Here is a 14710-nt window from a genome sequence, read left to right on the forward strand (position 1 = left end):
ACCATTGAGTGACCGAAACCGTATTTTTATGAGCCTAGTTTTTGAGGATCCGAGGACAAAATGCTCACTAGAAGGTCATAAAACTCAGGAATGAAAAAAGGTATAAGGACTAAAAAGCAGTATTAAATTTTTTAACATCCGAGACCATAAATCTCTGCCATGGGGTCTACAGTCCAGTCTTGATGCAAGCGGTGGCAGTCACCTCTGGTGGGGTATCGGGGCTCGAGACTCAGATCTCGGCATTGCTATCATATTATTATAAGGAAATATTAGGCAAGAGCACATCGGACCCATCAGAAACCTCAATCTCAGCTCAAGTATGATATAATAATTCCCAATACCGTGATCGAATATTCCCATAGAACTTCTCTGCTGCATCAAATAGCACCCATGCCATCAACACCTATTTGCCTGTAAATTGTAATGTGTATTGGAAGCCATGTAAGTTCTCGGTATTAATTTTTCCGTACAAGTAGTCTTATGTGATACATGGAATCACATCTCCTATTGTTAGATCGCAACCAGTACTTCAGCACAAAATTCTATCTAAGAATAGACATTAGAGCATATACGCTAGCAACGTCCCAGTAGGTACTGTACATATAGGTTTTGGAGGCAGTGGATCACCATGGGAGTAATACGAAACATTTCTCCAGTATTCAAAGATCGCAGAACTGGCAATCAAGCTTGAAGTCACTGATTCAAGAAGGTACCTTTGCATAACACTGTGAGTCCACAAAATGGGGCACAAACACCTGGGACAATCATATGCGAGTTTCAGATCTCCCCTAACAAACGAAAGCCACCCATAAAATTTACCTTTTTTTCCGTACCTGCTTGTCCACAATTCAAATATCTCTACAAAATATCATACCAAAGAAACCGGAACCAGTGGTTCGACCAGAAAGTGTAAAAAAACAACTAGAATTGCGCCATGATTGAAGATATGGGACCCCCAAGCCTAAGGGCCCGCGATAGAAAAAAATAAAATGTAGACCTGCCGTTCCCTGCTCCATTTTTCAATTATCCCACAGTAAAGAATAGCAGAACATTAAAAAACAAAACCGAAATCTCTCCAATAGCACACAACCCTTCACTTTCCATCCACCAACCAGTAACCTATCCCCGCCCATTTTCAAGTCCCGTGGATAGTGAAGGCTAGTTTTTGAGATTCTAACTTTTAACCGGAAATTGAGTAGTTTATTTCTTCTTCTTGTCCTTGCCCGCTTTGGTCTTGGCAGTACCTCTCGACTCTTTGGCCCTGTTCTTGCGTTGTTTACCTATCCGCGGCCATCAGCACATGCCCGTATTTATAACCGTATAGAAAAAAAGGGGGGGCACAGGTTCGACTTACGTTGTTGGCGGGACGCCTTCTCAATCTTGGTTGCCTCTCCAAATCTAACAAGACGGTGGTGGGGTTCAAATTTTTTAAGAGCCTCATAAGTGTCGTAAATCAGAGCAAACCCAGTGGACTTGCCACCACCATACTGTGTGCGGAAACCAAAAACAGAAATTTGGTTCTTGTTGGCCTTGTACAATTCAGCGAGCTTGGTCCTAAGATCGTCCTTGGAGACATCTATCAATCCATTAGTCAAGTCCCCCCCGCCCATAGCATAATGCGATCCGCAAAAAAATATCTGATCGGGAGTGAGAAGGGGAGTAATTACTGGGCCTATTGGGGTGGAGAACATCGCTGAAAGGAGCCACCCAAAAAAATGTCAGCCATTTAAATCCCACTTTCGATACCTCGAATTCTTTAGCCAAAGCAAGAGGGGGGAGTAAAAACATACACAACCATCTGCTTCCTTCCAAGAAGGGCATTGCGGATGAACTTGCGAGTTCTCAAGGTAACTTGAGAGTCAGACATGGTAAATGGTGCTGGTGATGACTTTTGATGGGCTCGTGGGGCTGCTGTCGCTGAATGTCGCCGATGAGTGTTGTCCTAAGGGGTCTCGAAAATTCGTGTGCATTCACGATACAATGGCTGGGCGTTCGGTGTGTGCGATGAGTCTCAACTGTGACCGTCGGTTACACTTTGTGGTGGGGTTGGGCAAAGCCCTAGCTCGACACGGTACTTGTATGATATCTTAAGTTTTTCTTGGCAATCCATAAAGTCATAGAGTGGGTGCCTTGGCGCCAGGATTCATATTTAGGTGGGGCCAGGGACCAAGGCATCCAGGTCCTTGCCAAGCACACAAGTCACCAGTCGAGGGCCAGCCAGAAATATAACCGTCACCCAAAACTTGACCAGCAAAAGCGGCATGCAGCAACAGCCTTCTGGCTTTGAATTTGGTAGTCGTTCTCGTTGCAACTTGCTACTTTACATAACGCGACGGTTATTGGTATGATGCGTGTTTACAGTCGGAGGAGACGCGACGCAATATCAAGTGGTTTGAGCAATTGAAGATCAGGATACCCACTCGACAATCTCCTCGTTCTAAATACAAAACCCCAAGCCTACAATGAAGAACTGCAACACCCACATATCTCAACCCAAGAAACAACTCATCCAAGCCCATCATCTTCTGCTGTTGAAATCACAACTATCACTCGTTCAACACGCCATAGTAATTACATTTTATCCTTCACTTTACTAAGAAAAAAAGAGAGCCATCCCAACAGAATGCAGGAATAATCCAGAGAAAAACAATTAAACCGAATGAAGAAAATAGGAGAACTAAGAAACCCCAACTACCTGCTGTCCGAGAACAACTTTGTCAAGATAGGGCCAACATCCGCAACAGCAGTCAACAGATCCATTTCCCTCACACAAGTAGATATTCTCTTCTCCTCCATACCACCTGAAACCCTTCCCCTCTTACTTGGTGTACCCATACCTCCAGCCATCATGTTGACAACACCGGCAACTTCAAGTGAGGCAACAACATCGCGGAATTCGGTCGAGGACAATGGGTGTAATAGCCGCTCCTTCTTGCATAAAGCTGTATAAACATCAAACAATTTTCTGATTGTGACACTGCCATTGAACTTTTCAGTCGTAGCAAGACAACAGAGGACAGCCTTTTGTTGCAAGTTAAGCATTTTAACACGAGTGATGGAAGATCCACCGAATGACGAGGAAGAGACGCGAGCAACATGAGCGATTGTAGCGCGTGGGGCTGTCTCGATAGTCAAGGAGGAGAGAGCGCTAACAAGAACACGTGGAGAGCTCAGGTTCGCATTTTCCATCAGTGGCTGACGAGCTGGAGACTTCATCATCTCACCCAACGATTTTGGCTCCTCTTCCTGTTGCTGCTGTTGCTTCATTTTTAGCTCCTTTTGGCGGGTTTCCGATTCAACTAGTTCAACAGCCCGGCGACAGATGTCAAAAACCTTCCGGAGGTCTCCTGTTGCACCAGCAACTTTGCGAGCCGCTAGCTGGATGGCAGCGGGATGCATGAACGGAACGAAGTCTCCCGGAGTTTCATTTCCATCCGGAAGTAAAGAACGGAGACGAGAAGTAATCACTGCTGCGATTTGAGATGCGGAGTACGGTAGGAACGGAAGTAGCTGAGGTGTGAGATTCCTCGCCTTCAGGCGGGGAAGGAAACGGTCGGTGAGATCAAGCGCGTTGGCTATTCCAAGAAGGATCAACTGTGAGCCCTGCATGAGAGACCATTCAAAGATGCTATAAAGAACCTCCTGGTCCTTGGTCAAGAGATGGTCAATCTCATCGAGCACAACAACGTAAACATTGCCAGCAGTCCTCCTGGCCTTCTTGCTGATAAATAGGCATTCTAGATCCTCCATCCCGGTGGGAGAGCTCAATGTCTCCTGTACAAAGAATTCTTCAAGCAACTTGGAGTATATTCCCTTGGGATCCTTGACAGCCATACAGTTGACGTAAGCCGTCTTAACAGTCTCTGACTTATCAGCTCCCAAGTCCGCCATGACCTCAGAAAGTAATGCTGATTTTCCACAACCTGGAGGACCGCTAACATAAAGACATCCCCCTGTGCGGGAGCTGATCCGTGGTTCAAGAAATTCTGTGAGCTGTCTCTTCTCATCGTCACGACCTATCAACCGTCCGGGGGCAGAGCTACGTGAAAATAATGCTTTCGCCGTAGTTAGAACGCTAGTCGGTGTTGCCGTCACGGAGGTTGGGGAAAACAATTTCCCGTGTCTGGGGGTGATAGGCTTCCCAACCGCACTGACACGATGCCTAGGGGTAGTGACTGGTTTCTTCACCGAGTCTCGATGCCGGGGTGTTTTTGGACATTCCAGTAGTTTCGATTGTTCATCTATGATACAGTAAGCAAAATGTTCTATATACTCACCGCCAAAGGATGAGGTCGGCAGGGATTATTACCAGACCCCTTGGTGGGCCCAAGGACTGTATTTAACTTTTGAGGAGAAAGTGGTTGACGGCTCATTGTAGGCTGTGATTGCTGGACCGAATTACGTCGCTGCTTTTTTGGGCTTCTCACAACTATCGTTTCCAACATTGGTTGAGTATCACTTAGAGGAGGAATGTCGTTTTTTGCTCCAGTATGTTGCGGAGTGTCCCTATCACTGCTAGTACGAGGCGAAGAAACTACAACTGTGAAGGCCGAAGTTAATACAAGCACCTAGAGTATAACATAGGAGAATTACATACTGGCAAAAGAAGTGGCCCTGGACCTTTTACCAAGAACAATGGCCATTATGAGATGATGCGACGTGGCGAATAAACCCGAGGAAATGAATGACTGAATGAATGAATGAATAAGTGAGTGCGTTGGAGAAGGTATATATGAGTCTTCAAAAAGAAAGGGAATGTGGGTGAATAAATGCGGTGAGCGTGCAAGGGAATGGAAGAGGATGGAGTCACTAATGAGAAGGTTGAAAGTCCTATTAGTAGCGCGTCGCGTTCGAGGCGTGGCTGGCGCGGTGGTCAACCAGCCGAGGACGCGAAAAAATCTACGCGCTAGAGGCTTTTGTGGTTAAATCTTGGCGTTTTACGTGTTAATTGGCGTGTTCAACGCGTAAAGAGCACGCAGTCCCCGTTTTTCAATTACGCACAGAATTGTGTAAGGCGCGTCCCCCTTGCAAGCATTTTTTTTAAAGGCATAAGTTACTTATCAGCACTGTAAAGATCACTGGAGTACCGGTACTAACTTATCATGCCGCAATTTGCACATGTGCTCGGGTACCATGATAGTAGATCTAGCATCTCAAACCACACACTATGCGAGCGCAACTTGGATTGTTTTGAAACAAATTATCCTTTCAAGACAAGTTATGAAGGAAGGGGCAGTAGCCTTATCATACAATCAGTCTTTTCAGAAATGGCCTGCCACACATTCCTATTCTTAGGCTAAAACAACACTGTACGGTACCGTACCGCATCAACTTGAAAACCCACGCCTGGCCATACTCTGTATGATAGCACTCCTAGAAACAAAGCCACCTCTAGCCACCAAAAATACCTGCATAAGTCGAACCAATTCAAGATTTCCAATACTTGAAAAACAGCCTCCTCGTGAGCCATTCTAGGACCAAAAAAGGACTGCACTGAAATACCGGTACCGCAACCCAGTGTCAAAACGTAGTTCTAACATTTGATACGGTGATCATCAATGAAATTTTCGACACACTGCGAAGCACCTATATAACATTCCACAGACCCGATCATCACGATATGGTTCCAGTCGCGGCGGTAACGGAGCGATAATTTCGTTCCCCAATATCCCCGGGCAAAAACGGCAATAGGATAGCTGCTGTGCCGGTTTTGCACCAGGCATCACTACTCAGTTTGTAAAACTCATATGCAGATATTCATCCACTGTGGCTCCTTGAACCCCCCGCCCTGACCAAATTTGGTATGATAATAAGACAGCATTATTATGATATGTGCCTGTGCCTTTACAAATGGTTGTGCCGTTAAACGATAATACCGATATAAGGATTTAACAAGGAAAAAACTCTGCAGGTGCTCGTAGAGAGTTACGAGTGCATTGGCAGGTAATAGGATAGGCATTAACCTATGCGAGGACATTATCAGGGAAGGTTGAAGACAGTTAGCGAGGAGTTATCGACGAAGAGCCTCTCAAGAAGACGCTGCTATACAATTGGAAAAAATAAGCCCCGTAATGACAATGCAACCTCTACTCGTATTACCAGCGCACTCGAGTACCGGTATCATAGAAGTAAAAAATTTTCGCAGAATCTTGTTGACCCGTCGGGGTCAGCAATCTTACCTTTGTCCCTCCAATCGTAAAATTGTGTGATAGGGGGCACTAATTCTTCTATGAAATATGATGGGTGTATTCATTTCGAGCTCCCTAGCTGCGGAGATGCACACACAACTTTGACCCCGCAATCCTCGTCATTCAAAATTTTTTCTCAGCCTGCCGTTGAGCTGTCCCTTTAGTGGAACATTATTCCCCAGTACAAGTACTGTACAACTCACATACCAGTACAAGTAGCACTGTTCACTTCGAACCTCACCTTGCATCCATTTACTGGTACCTGCGCCATCCTCTTCGTCTGCGCTCTTATCCTCATCTGTATTCTCCTTTTATTTTTACCTGGCTGTTACGCTTTTTTTTCCGAGCTACAAGTCACCGCCAGACTTCGCGATTAAGCGTCTAATTTTCCTCCTCTTCGTGAAGGAACTTGGGCATCCTTCCCCATCTAGAAGATATCTACCAAATTTGCCCACCATGCCTGGAACTCATTTCAAGCAAATCACCCAGTTCAAGGCTGACTATGCCCCCAGTGTTATCACTAAATATGAGTCCCAAAGAACCGGAATGTCTGCGGTAGTTGTCGACCGAGAGGGTCCAAAAGTTCTTGGATACTTTGCTCTGGCTACGGAGATCTTGGATGATTCAGGAGCTCCGCATACCTTAGAACATCTATGCTTCATGGGATCTAAGAACTACCGTTACAAGGGAGTTCTAGACAAGATGGCAAGCAGGTACTAATTCCCAACCATAATGCCTTGTTCAGTCTTTTGCTCAAATAAGTTATTGGTTGTGCCATTGAGGCCCTTCGTTGACTCATTTATAGGGCATACTCTAATACGAATGCCTGGACCGCCACGGACCATACAGCATACACTCTTGAGAGTGCTGGTTGGGAAGGTTTCGGTCAGATTCTGCCGGTTTACCTCGAACATGTTCTCCTCCCTACCATAACCGACAGCGCGTGCTATACTGAGGTCCACCACATCAATAGTGAAGGGCAAGATGCAGGGGTTGTCTACTCCGAGATGCAGGGTGTAGAAAACACAGCAAGCACATTAACCAATCTTGAGGCTGTCCGGAAGTTATATCCTGAGGGAGTTGGCTTTAGATACGAAACTGGGGGGATGATGGGCGCCCTGAGAGTTCTGACAAGTGACAGGATCAGGGAGTTTCACAAAGATATGTATCAGCCGAAAAATCTGTGTGTTGTGATAATAGGGGAGATCGTCCATGGTGAGTTGTTGAAAATTCTGGATGAGTTTGAGGATTCTATAATGGAGGATATCTCAGACCCAAATGCGCCCTGGCGAAGGTTCGGACTTCCTGGCTTTTCTAGATTTATCAAATTGTGCTAAACGTTTCATAGACCTTGGATCGAGTCGAAGCCGGTTCCACAATTAAACAGTTCATCTATATCTACGGTTGAATTTCCAGAAAAGGATGAGTCCAGGGGGGAAGTAATCGTTGGTTTCTTGGGTCCCGACTGCACTGATCCCAAATCGACGGCAGCCCTCGAAACCCTTGGCACATTTCTTACTGGGTCATCTGTCTCTGTTTTAGAGAGCCAATTGGTGGAATGTGAAGATCCTGTTGCTTCTAGCGCCATGTTCTACGTGGAGGATAGGCCAGATTCTTTGATATGGCTGTCGCTCTCCAGTGTTTCTACAAAACGTCTAGCCGAAGCTGAGCAAAGGCTCTTCGAGGCACTGAAGAAAACGGTCGACGAGCCTTTGGATTTTAAGTACATGCAGGAGTGCCTGAGGCGTACAAAACGACAGAAGAAATACGGCTTCGAGAACTCTGGAGAGTATTTCGCTACTCCAGTCATTACGGATCACCTATTTGGAAAGCGAGATGGTAGTACTCTGAAGAACATTGAGACTCTCTCCTGGTATGATGAACTTGAGAAATGGAGCGAGAAGGATTGGAGAGAATTCCTAAGAAGATGGGTTGCGGAAAATACGCATGTCTCTGTTTTGGGGCGCCCATCCGCAAAGCTGGCCAAGAGTATCGAAGAGGGCGAGAGGGCAAGGATAGCTGCAAGGAAGAAGGAGCTAGGCGAGGAAGGTCTTAAGAAGCTTCAGGAAAGGTTAGACGAGGCAACCACGGACAATGAGAGAGAAATTCCAAAAGAGCTCCTGGGGAAATTTCCGGTTCCTGGCATAGAAGCAATTCATTTTATAAAAACTGATGTAAGCCTTTCCTTTCTCTATGTAATATTTTGTAATATTGGACTGGGGCTAATCCCTTCTGAAGACCGCGAGAGCTGGACTGGCGGCTGAGGAATGGAAAACGTGGGTAATGCCTTATGAATCAAACTCCAAAGCCACTAACCAGTTCTTTACACAGAGATACCGAGGCCCAAAAAATCATTGACAAAGACTCTGTAGGTATTCCACTATATTTGCACTACGAGAACGTTACCTCGAATTTCGTCAAAATCGTTCTCCTAATCTCCACTGAGTCAATCCCTGTAGAGCGGCGCCCTTTGCTGGCGGTGTATCTCGAAAATTTCTTTGATACACCAGTGGCGAGGGGCGGTGTGAGAATCGAATTTGAACAGGTTGTGGCAGAGCTGGAAAGGGATACAGTGGATTATGATATTGGCTCAGCTTCATATATGGATGCAGCAGAGAACATCAGAATTAACTTCCGGATAGAGCCAGAAAAGTACGAGGTAGCCATAAAATGGCTACGGGAGTTAATGTGGGATAGCATATTTGATAAAAAGGTACCGGATATTACCCCCTCTCAAGGATATTAGGAGATTTGTTGACTCGTTTGTTAGCGCCTTGCTACAACTCTTACAAAAATGAAGAGCGACATTCCCGAGGAAAAGCGGCAGGGAAACCAAGTGAGCCTCTAGCATATACTAATGCCTTTGTTACACTCTAATATCTGCTGCAGATGAGCTGGTCTGTAGCTCGCATGGTCGCGTATTCCCGTCACTCAGTTTCCCGGGCTCAGGATACTCTTACCAAAGCATTGTATCTTAAACGCATTAGCAAGCTTCTTGAGGACAAACCGGAAGAAGTTATAGAAAAGTTCGAGGAGTTGCGCCAAAAATTTACCATGATCGACAATATCCGTATACTTATAGTTGGAGAGTTGGCAAAACTAAAGAATCCGGTCTCGGCGTGGAAGGTTTTCACTGATGGTCGGCCATTTGTAAGTCTTGGAGGGAGCGGGATACCATTTTTAATTACCAGGAAGGATGAGTACTAACTCGGTGTAATATGACTAGAGCGGTAAACTATCACCCATCGACCGCAGGGGGCCGCGGCTCACACCCGAGGGTGCAAAGCCAGGAAAAATCACGCATATTGTCCCACTTCCGACGATTGACTCCTCCTTTTCAATCCATTTCGCTGTCGGACCCGATAGCCCAAGTCACCCTAAGCTTCCAGCACTCCTTCTGGCTATATCATATCTTGATGCCGTTGAAGGCCCTCTATGGAGGTAAGTCATACATTTCCCTCGATGCCGTCAGTTTGTACTAATGCTTGAGTGCGAAGGGCTGTTCGGGGAACAGGGTTGGCTTACTCAACCCACTTTATGAAAGACTTGGATGCCGGTCACCTGTTTTACACTATCTACCGTTCTCCTGATGCTTATAGAGCATGGGAGGTGTCGAGGAAAGTGATAAATGACCATATAGATGGGACTGTCGCATTCAACAAACACGCTCTAGAAGGTGCGCTCAGCGGAATAGTTGTATCGTTTGCCGATGGCGAATCCACTATGTCTGCTGCCGCCACCGTATCCTTCGTGAACCAGGTCGTCCATAACCGGTCAAAGGACTATAACATGCAATTATTAAAGAAGGTGAAGGAGGTTTCAGTGGATGATCTGAGGAGCAGTCTCAAAGAATTTTTGGTGCCGATATTCCAGTATGATACAAGTAACAACATAATCGTTACCGCACCGGTGAAAACTGACGTGAGTCTTTACCCTTATCCCCAAAGTGATCTAGTTTGGAACGGGGGGGCGCTGACCATTTCTCCCGACAATTAAGTCTATCAAAGCGGCATATGAGAAGGAAAATTTCACTGTTACGGTCAATCCCTTGTCATTCTTCCAAGATGATTATGGATTGAAGTATGGCTTGAAAGACGGACAAGAGGAGGACGATGATGATATTGACGACATTGATGAGAGCGACGATGATGACGAAGATAGCGAAGACGAGTAAGGCCGAGCTCGCGTGAAAGGGTAGAGGGGTAGATATACTAGAGATTTGCTAGATCCCTGGGTATGGTCATGGTCGGATGTGTCAACATAAACCAAAAACATAGTTGAGGGTGCTCAATTGGGCACTACCGAGCCTTTTTTTCCCTTCCTACTGCTCTTGTGCTTGATGTAACTTCATATATGCGCGAGTGCTGTACTATACGATACATCACGCTCCCCACCCCAGCTCCGCCTATGTATCCAGAAATCGAGTGACACCATATGTCCCATATTTAAGTGGTTTGGTGAGCCCCGCCATGTCCCCTCTTCTACCCATGAGAGACAAGCTGTACCACCTAACTGGAAGCCCCGCCAGAGCTCTAAACAGGAGAACCCAGCGGTGAGAGTAAAATAAAAATAATAAAAATAACAGCTTAGACTCCCCGCTGGCTAAGTGATGGGAATGCTACCGCGCTGTACTGTATGATACTCGTACAAGTGGGCCACGACGCCCCCTTCCGAAACTCATCCTACAAAATACGGCAATGAGCTACAGCCACCGCACAAGGCTATCACCATCTCCCAGGCTACAATACCAACCCGGGGGAAGAAGTCCAATACTGCCTCACGATCCCCAGCAACAGCCGCTCAGATCAGTGCCTTTATTGTACGCTGCACTATACTATCGTATGATATGTGCACAGTATCATACCCGTAGAATGCCTGTATGATAATAATCTGACAAGATCGGGGTTTTTGAGCCGGAACGCCGGTCCTTGTTGCTCGCGATTTCCGCGCCATCACTACCAACCTGCTGGCCGCGTGCGTCCGGTTTTGCTGTCGGAAATTGCGGGACCGTTTTATTTATCCTGTGATTTTGCTTGGTTTGTTGTTGGCTGTTTCTGGTGGCGGTCTAACAAATAGTCTCTCTGGTCTACTCGTACATTGTGGAGAACCGGGTATCGGCAGGGGAGGGAGGAGGAGTGAGTGCTTCCTTTCTCAGCTTGGGTCCTTTATGATCTTGCGGAAATTGTGGAGTATCATATCAAGAGAGCGGTTGCTAATTTGTTATCTCGCTAAGCCACTTATTGGTACGGCGGTACTCGGACGAGTACTGTAAACATACACAGATACACAGATTGCCAAAGGGCCCGGGAAAGGAAGACGGTCCAGAGTCAATCATTACCAATCCGGCTAACTGCTTTTTCCCCCGACACCCCCGACACCGGGTACAGTACCTCTGTTGTACTATACTACGCAAGTATGGAGTCTATATCAACCCATTTTCCCCATATGTTGACCTTGCTCCATTATACCCCCGCGTGAACCTTATTCCGTGGACTGGCGATAACTTTGCTCGAGAAGAAAATAGGTGTAGGATATTATATCTCTTTGTCCTTGTTTTTCTCGACATAGTCTATGATACCATGATACCTACATCCCTCACCAAAACTTCCCCTCCCCCCCCACCTATTCCCCCACTTCTCTCAAATCCTACCCCCTTCTTCCCCCCCCCCTCACTAACTCCTCACTTTACATCATCTCCCTATAAACCCACTTCCCCCCGCCGCTTCTTAATCCCCTCCTTCTTCTTTCGTATACCTCCTGCCTCCGAAAATATCCACATTGACCTTTGGATGATCCAGAAAGAGGGCCTCATCCGTTTCCTTTCATTCCGAATTGGCTCTACTCGAGCAGTAAAGTATCAGTACTCATCTAACAATACTCGAGTACCGTAGTTGACCCGGTAGAAAACGGCTCCCCGAAAAGTTATTCAAAAAAAGAAAATAAACCCTGCCGTTGGCCAAACAGAAAACGAACCGTGCTTCCGAGGTCCCCCCTTCCCATACCAGTAGCAATGGGCCTCCAGTACAATTCTCCCCTTCTGGTCACCTCCCCCCCTCGCATCACCCAGCCGATCCTTCAACACCCCGTTCCCCACAGGATACTCGTTCGAAACTTCACCGCTTTCACAAACAAATCCACCACTAGCACATTCTCTCCGCTCGTCCTCTGCCCAGAGTCGCTCTCTCTTCGAACCTCCCCGCTCCCGATGTCGTGCCGGCCACCACAACCGCCGCCACCGCAGCCTTCGCCCTCACCGCCGCTATTCTCTGCCGCGTCGTCAAAGAAGAGGTCTCCGCAGATTGCTTTCGCGGATGATACGCCACCGTCTTCGAGACCGCCTTCTCGCTCGCACACGCAGAAGAGATTGCGTGCAAAGAGGGCTGGCGAGAGGCCTAGTTGGGTGTCTGGTAAAGGCGATGGTATTGGCCTAGACGCGCGGGTAGAAGCGGTTGTTGTGGATGTGCTCTGGCCTGGCGCGGAGAGTTTGGATTGTGGGAGGAAAGTGAGTGATTTACGGCGGAGCAGGGGGTTTACGGTCTTGTGTTTCCTTGGATGCACGATTGAGCATTTGCAAAGTTTGGGGTTAGTATTTTTTTTTTTTTTTTTTCTTTTCCCCCTTTATTTGCTTCGTGGTGGGTCGGATTGGGTTGATAGGAGAAATCTCCGTTTGAAAAAAAAAACAGTCAGGTCGCCAGTCTCTTGGGCAATTTAAACACAGACGTATTCGGTGTCTCCCTGTCCGCTCCTCCACCGTATACTTCTTCACTGCCAATTAGTGAGTCCCAATACCATCCTTGTGAAAAAAAAAAAGCATAAACCAGAGGCCAATTCACCTTAACACTCATAGTTCACGACCGCACCCGTGCATTAACACTCTCCCTGGGTCTCCTACACCCCCTCGGTGGTGGTCGGCAAGCTCTCGACGCGATTGTCATTCTCGACAGGGACTCTCGAGAAAGAGCAGTACTCCCCGTTGGCTGGGGGCCAAGACCAGTTCCGGGCCAGTGTGCCGCCGACGAGGAGAGTAATAGTATTAATAGCATTGTTGGGCGGTGCGTGAAGGGTGTTGAATGGCTATGCAATGAGGCTTTGGATGATGCGGTTGAGGATGTGGAGATGGGGATGATGGATAACGAGATCGTTATGGCGGCTTTGTAGGTATGGGGGTTGGAAGGTTGGAGGTGAGTTTTTTTGGAGTACTGTATTCTGGAGAGACCCTGGACTGGTTTTCCCATTCCAGTTTGGGTATAATATCGTTTATTTTCAGCCTGGAAGGTGTAAATATGGGTATCTCTTTCTCATTCTTTTTGAGAAGCACCTCCTCCCCCTCCGTTCTCGCCCTCTCACTCTACTACTTCTGATTCCATATTAACCCCTGTTTGAATCCGTTTAACCACTTTCTTCATACCTACGTTTACCTTCACTGTTAAAAGCACCGTTTCTGCCGTCGTCGTCGTTCTGTTATAAACCGCACCTTTCCCCCACTACCTTTCTCTTCACCTTCATCTTTTACCTTTTCTTCATTTAGGTCTTTAATAGTCTGTGTTATATGTAACATTGGGATATCTTTGGTTATCTTTTTTTTTTTTCTTTCCCCTTTTCCCCTTTATAATTGGGAAATATCAGGGCATCGATCCATGTAATATCTAGCTATTATATACCGTACCATACTCAACTCGCAAGGACGGGAATTGAGCAAGCTTAATGATTGGAAAATACGTGGCATCGGTCAACTCGAGAGCATACAATACCTACACCCCCCGGCGGAAGTGCGCGAAGCGTACGATAGCACGATACTGTAGGTTTAGATGCAAGTCAGCGTAAGCTTTTGGGCAAAACAGTTGCCCTAGAACCCGGCCCTAACTAACTTTTTTTTTCTTCAACCCATCAACCGCCAAGCCAAATCCCACCCAAAGTTTATGATATAAATCCCCCACCCGACAAAGCCAACCCACCTTCCTTTCCTTTCCTTTCCCTTTCTCCTTCCCCCTCCAGATCAAAAAAGCAAGAAGACACTGTCACGTCTAACCGTACCATTTCTCCATGACGAAATAGATGCCAAAAACCCATTCGGGAAAAACAAAAACAAAAAAAGTCTTCGAGAATAAAGTTAGGCCGGATCCAACTCATTTTTCCTTCGTTCAGGTCGGATGGAAGCGAGGTTGTTTGGTCTTACATTGATAATTAATAATTAATAATTAATAATAACAATAATAAATAATGTTTTTACGATAATACGGAGGAGGATTACTGTATCGGCAAGGGATGATGTATCGTAGGTGGATAATGGCTTGTAACTTAGACTACCGGTATGTGTTTTTGTTTTCGGACATTGTTGTGCTGTGCTCTATGTATCATAGCGTGGAATCGTCGTGGTGGGAGTGCTCCATGGGACGTGATCGATTGCGGCTCGGAAAAAATGCTTGGTGCATTGGCCAATGCGCAAGTCCAAAACCACCCTTTTGTGTAAAAGTGGAAAACTGAATCTATCCAGCGCCAGTGGTCCAGTGGTAGGATAATTG

At 46.5% G+C, this 14710-nt stretch overlaps 3 protein-coding genes; 2 read left to right on the forward strand and 1 right to left on the reverse strand.

Annotated features, from left to right (window-relative positions):
- Positions 1 to 757: 757 nt before the first annotated feature.
- GSTUM_00009907001 (40S ribosomal protein S24) lies at positions 758 to 1965 on the reverse strand. XM_002840969.2 has 4 exons: positions 1791 to 1965; positions 1668 to 1693; positions 1355 to 1576; positions 758 to 1280 (listed from the first exon to the last, which is right to left on the reverse strand). The coding sequence occupies exons 1-4, from the start codon at positions 1865 to 1867 to the stop codon at positions 1201 to 1203; spliced, it is 405 nt and encodes a 134-aa protein (XP_002841015.1). The 5' UTR covers positions 1868 to 1965; the 3' UTR covers positions 758 to 1200.
- Positions 1966 to 6342: 4377 nt separating this feature from the next.
- Positions 6343 to 10497, forward strand: GSTUM_00009909001 (uncharacterized protein). XM_002840970.2 has 10 exons: positions 6343 to 6901; positions 6994 to 7482; positions 7537 to 8027; positions 8103 to 8383; positions 8497 to 8901; positions 8959 to 9024; positions 9078 to 9338; positions 9415 to 9629; positions 9686 to 10109; positions 10186 to 10497. The coding sequence occupies exons 1-10, from the start codon at positions 6645 to 6647 to the stop codon at positions 10360 to 10362; spliced, it is 3066 nt and encodes a 1021-aa protein (XP_002841016.1). The 5' UTR covers positions 6343 to 6644; the 3' UTR covers positions 10363 to 10497.
- A 1701-nt stretch (positions 10498 to 12198) lies between these two features.
- On the forward strand, positions 12199 to 13670 carry GSTUM_00009911001 (uncharacterized protein; the record flags this gene model as incomplete). XM_002840971.2 has 3 exons in its annotated part: positions 12199 to 12770; positions 12872 to 12963; positions 13036 to 13670. 3 exons carry the CDS (start codon positions 12199 to 12201, stop codon positions 13344 to 13346), a joined length of 975 nt encoding a protein of 324 aa, XP_002841017.1. The 3' UTR covers positions 13347 to 13670.
- Positions 13671 to 14710: the final 1040 nt, after the last annotated feature.

Source organism: Tuber melanosporum, assembly GCF_000151645.1.
Source record: "Tuber melanosporum whole genome shotgun sequence assembly, scaffold_63, strain Mel28".
NCBI classification, from domain to species: Eukaryota; Fungi; Ascomycota; class Pezizomycetes; order Pezizales; family Tuberaceae; genus Tuber; species Tuber melanosporum.

Excerpts from the sequence above, each read along its gene's own strand:
- GSTUM_00009907001 (XM_002840969.2), bottom strand. The coding sequence starts at position 1,867 with ATGTCTGACTCTCAAGTTACCTTGAGAACTCGCAAGTTCATCCGCAAT. Across the intron at positions 1,694-1,790 it reads GGAAGGAAGCAGATGGTTGT|CGATGTTCTCCACCCCAATA; the intron begins GTATGTTTTTAC and ends GGCTCCTTTCAG. Across the intron at positions 1,577-1,667 it reads TCTCCACCCCAATAGGCCCA|ATGTCTCCAAGGACGATCTT; the intron begins GTAATTACTCCC and ends ATGGATTGATAG.
- GSTUM_00009909001 (XM_002840970.2), top strand. The coding sequence starts at position 6,645 with ATGCCTGGAACTCATTTCAAGCAAATCACCCAGTTCAAGGCTGACTAT. Across the intron at positions 6,902-6,993 it reads CTAGACAAGATGGCAAGCAG|GGCATACTCTAATACGAATG; the intron begins GTACTAATTCCC and ends ACTCATTTATAG. Across the intron at positions 7,483-7,536 it reads CCAAATGCGCCCTGGCGAAG|ACCTTGGATCGAGTCGAAGC; the intron begins GTTCGGACTTCC and ends AACGTTTCATAG.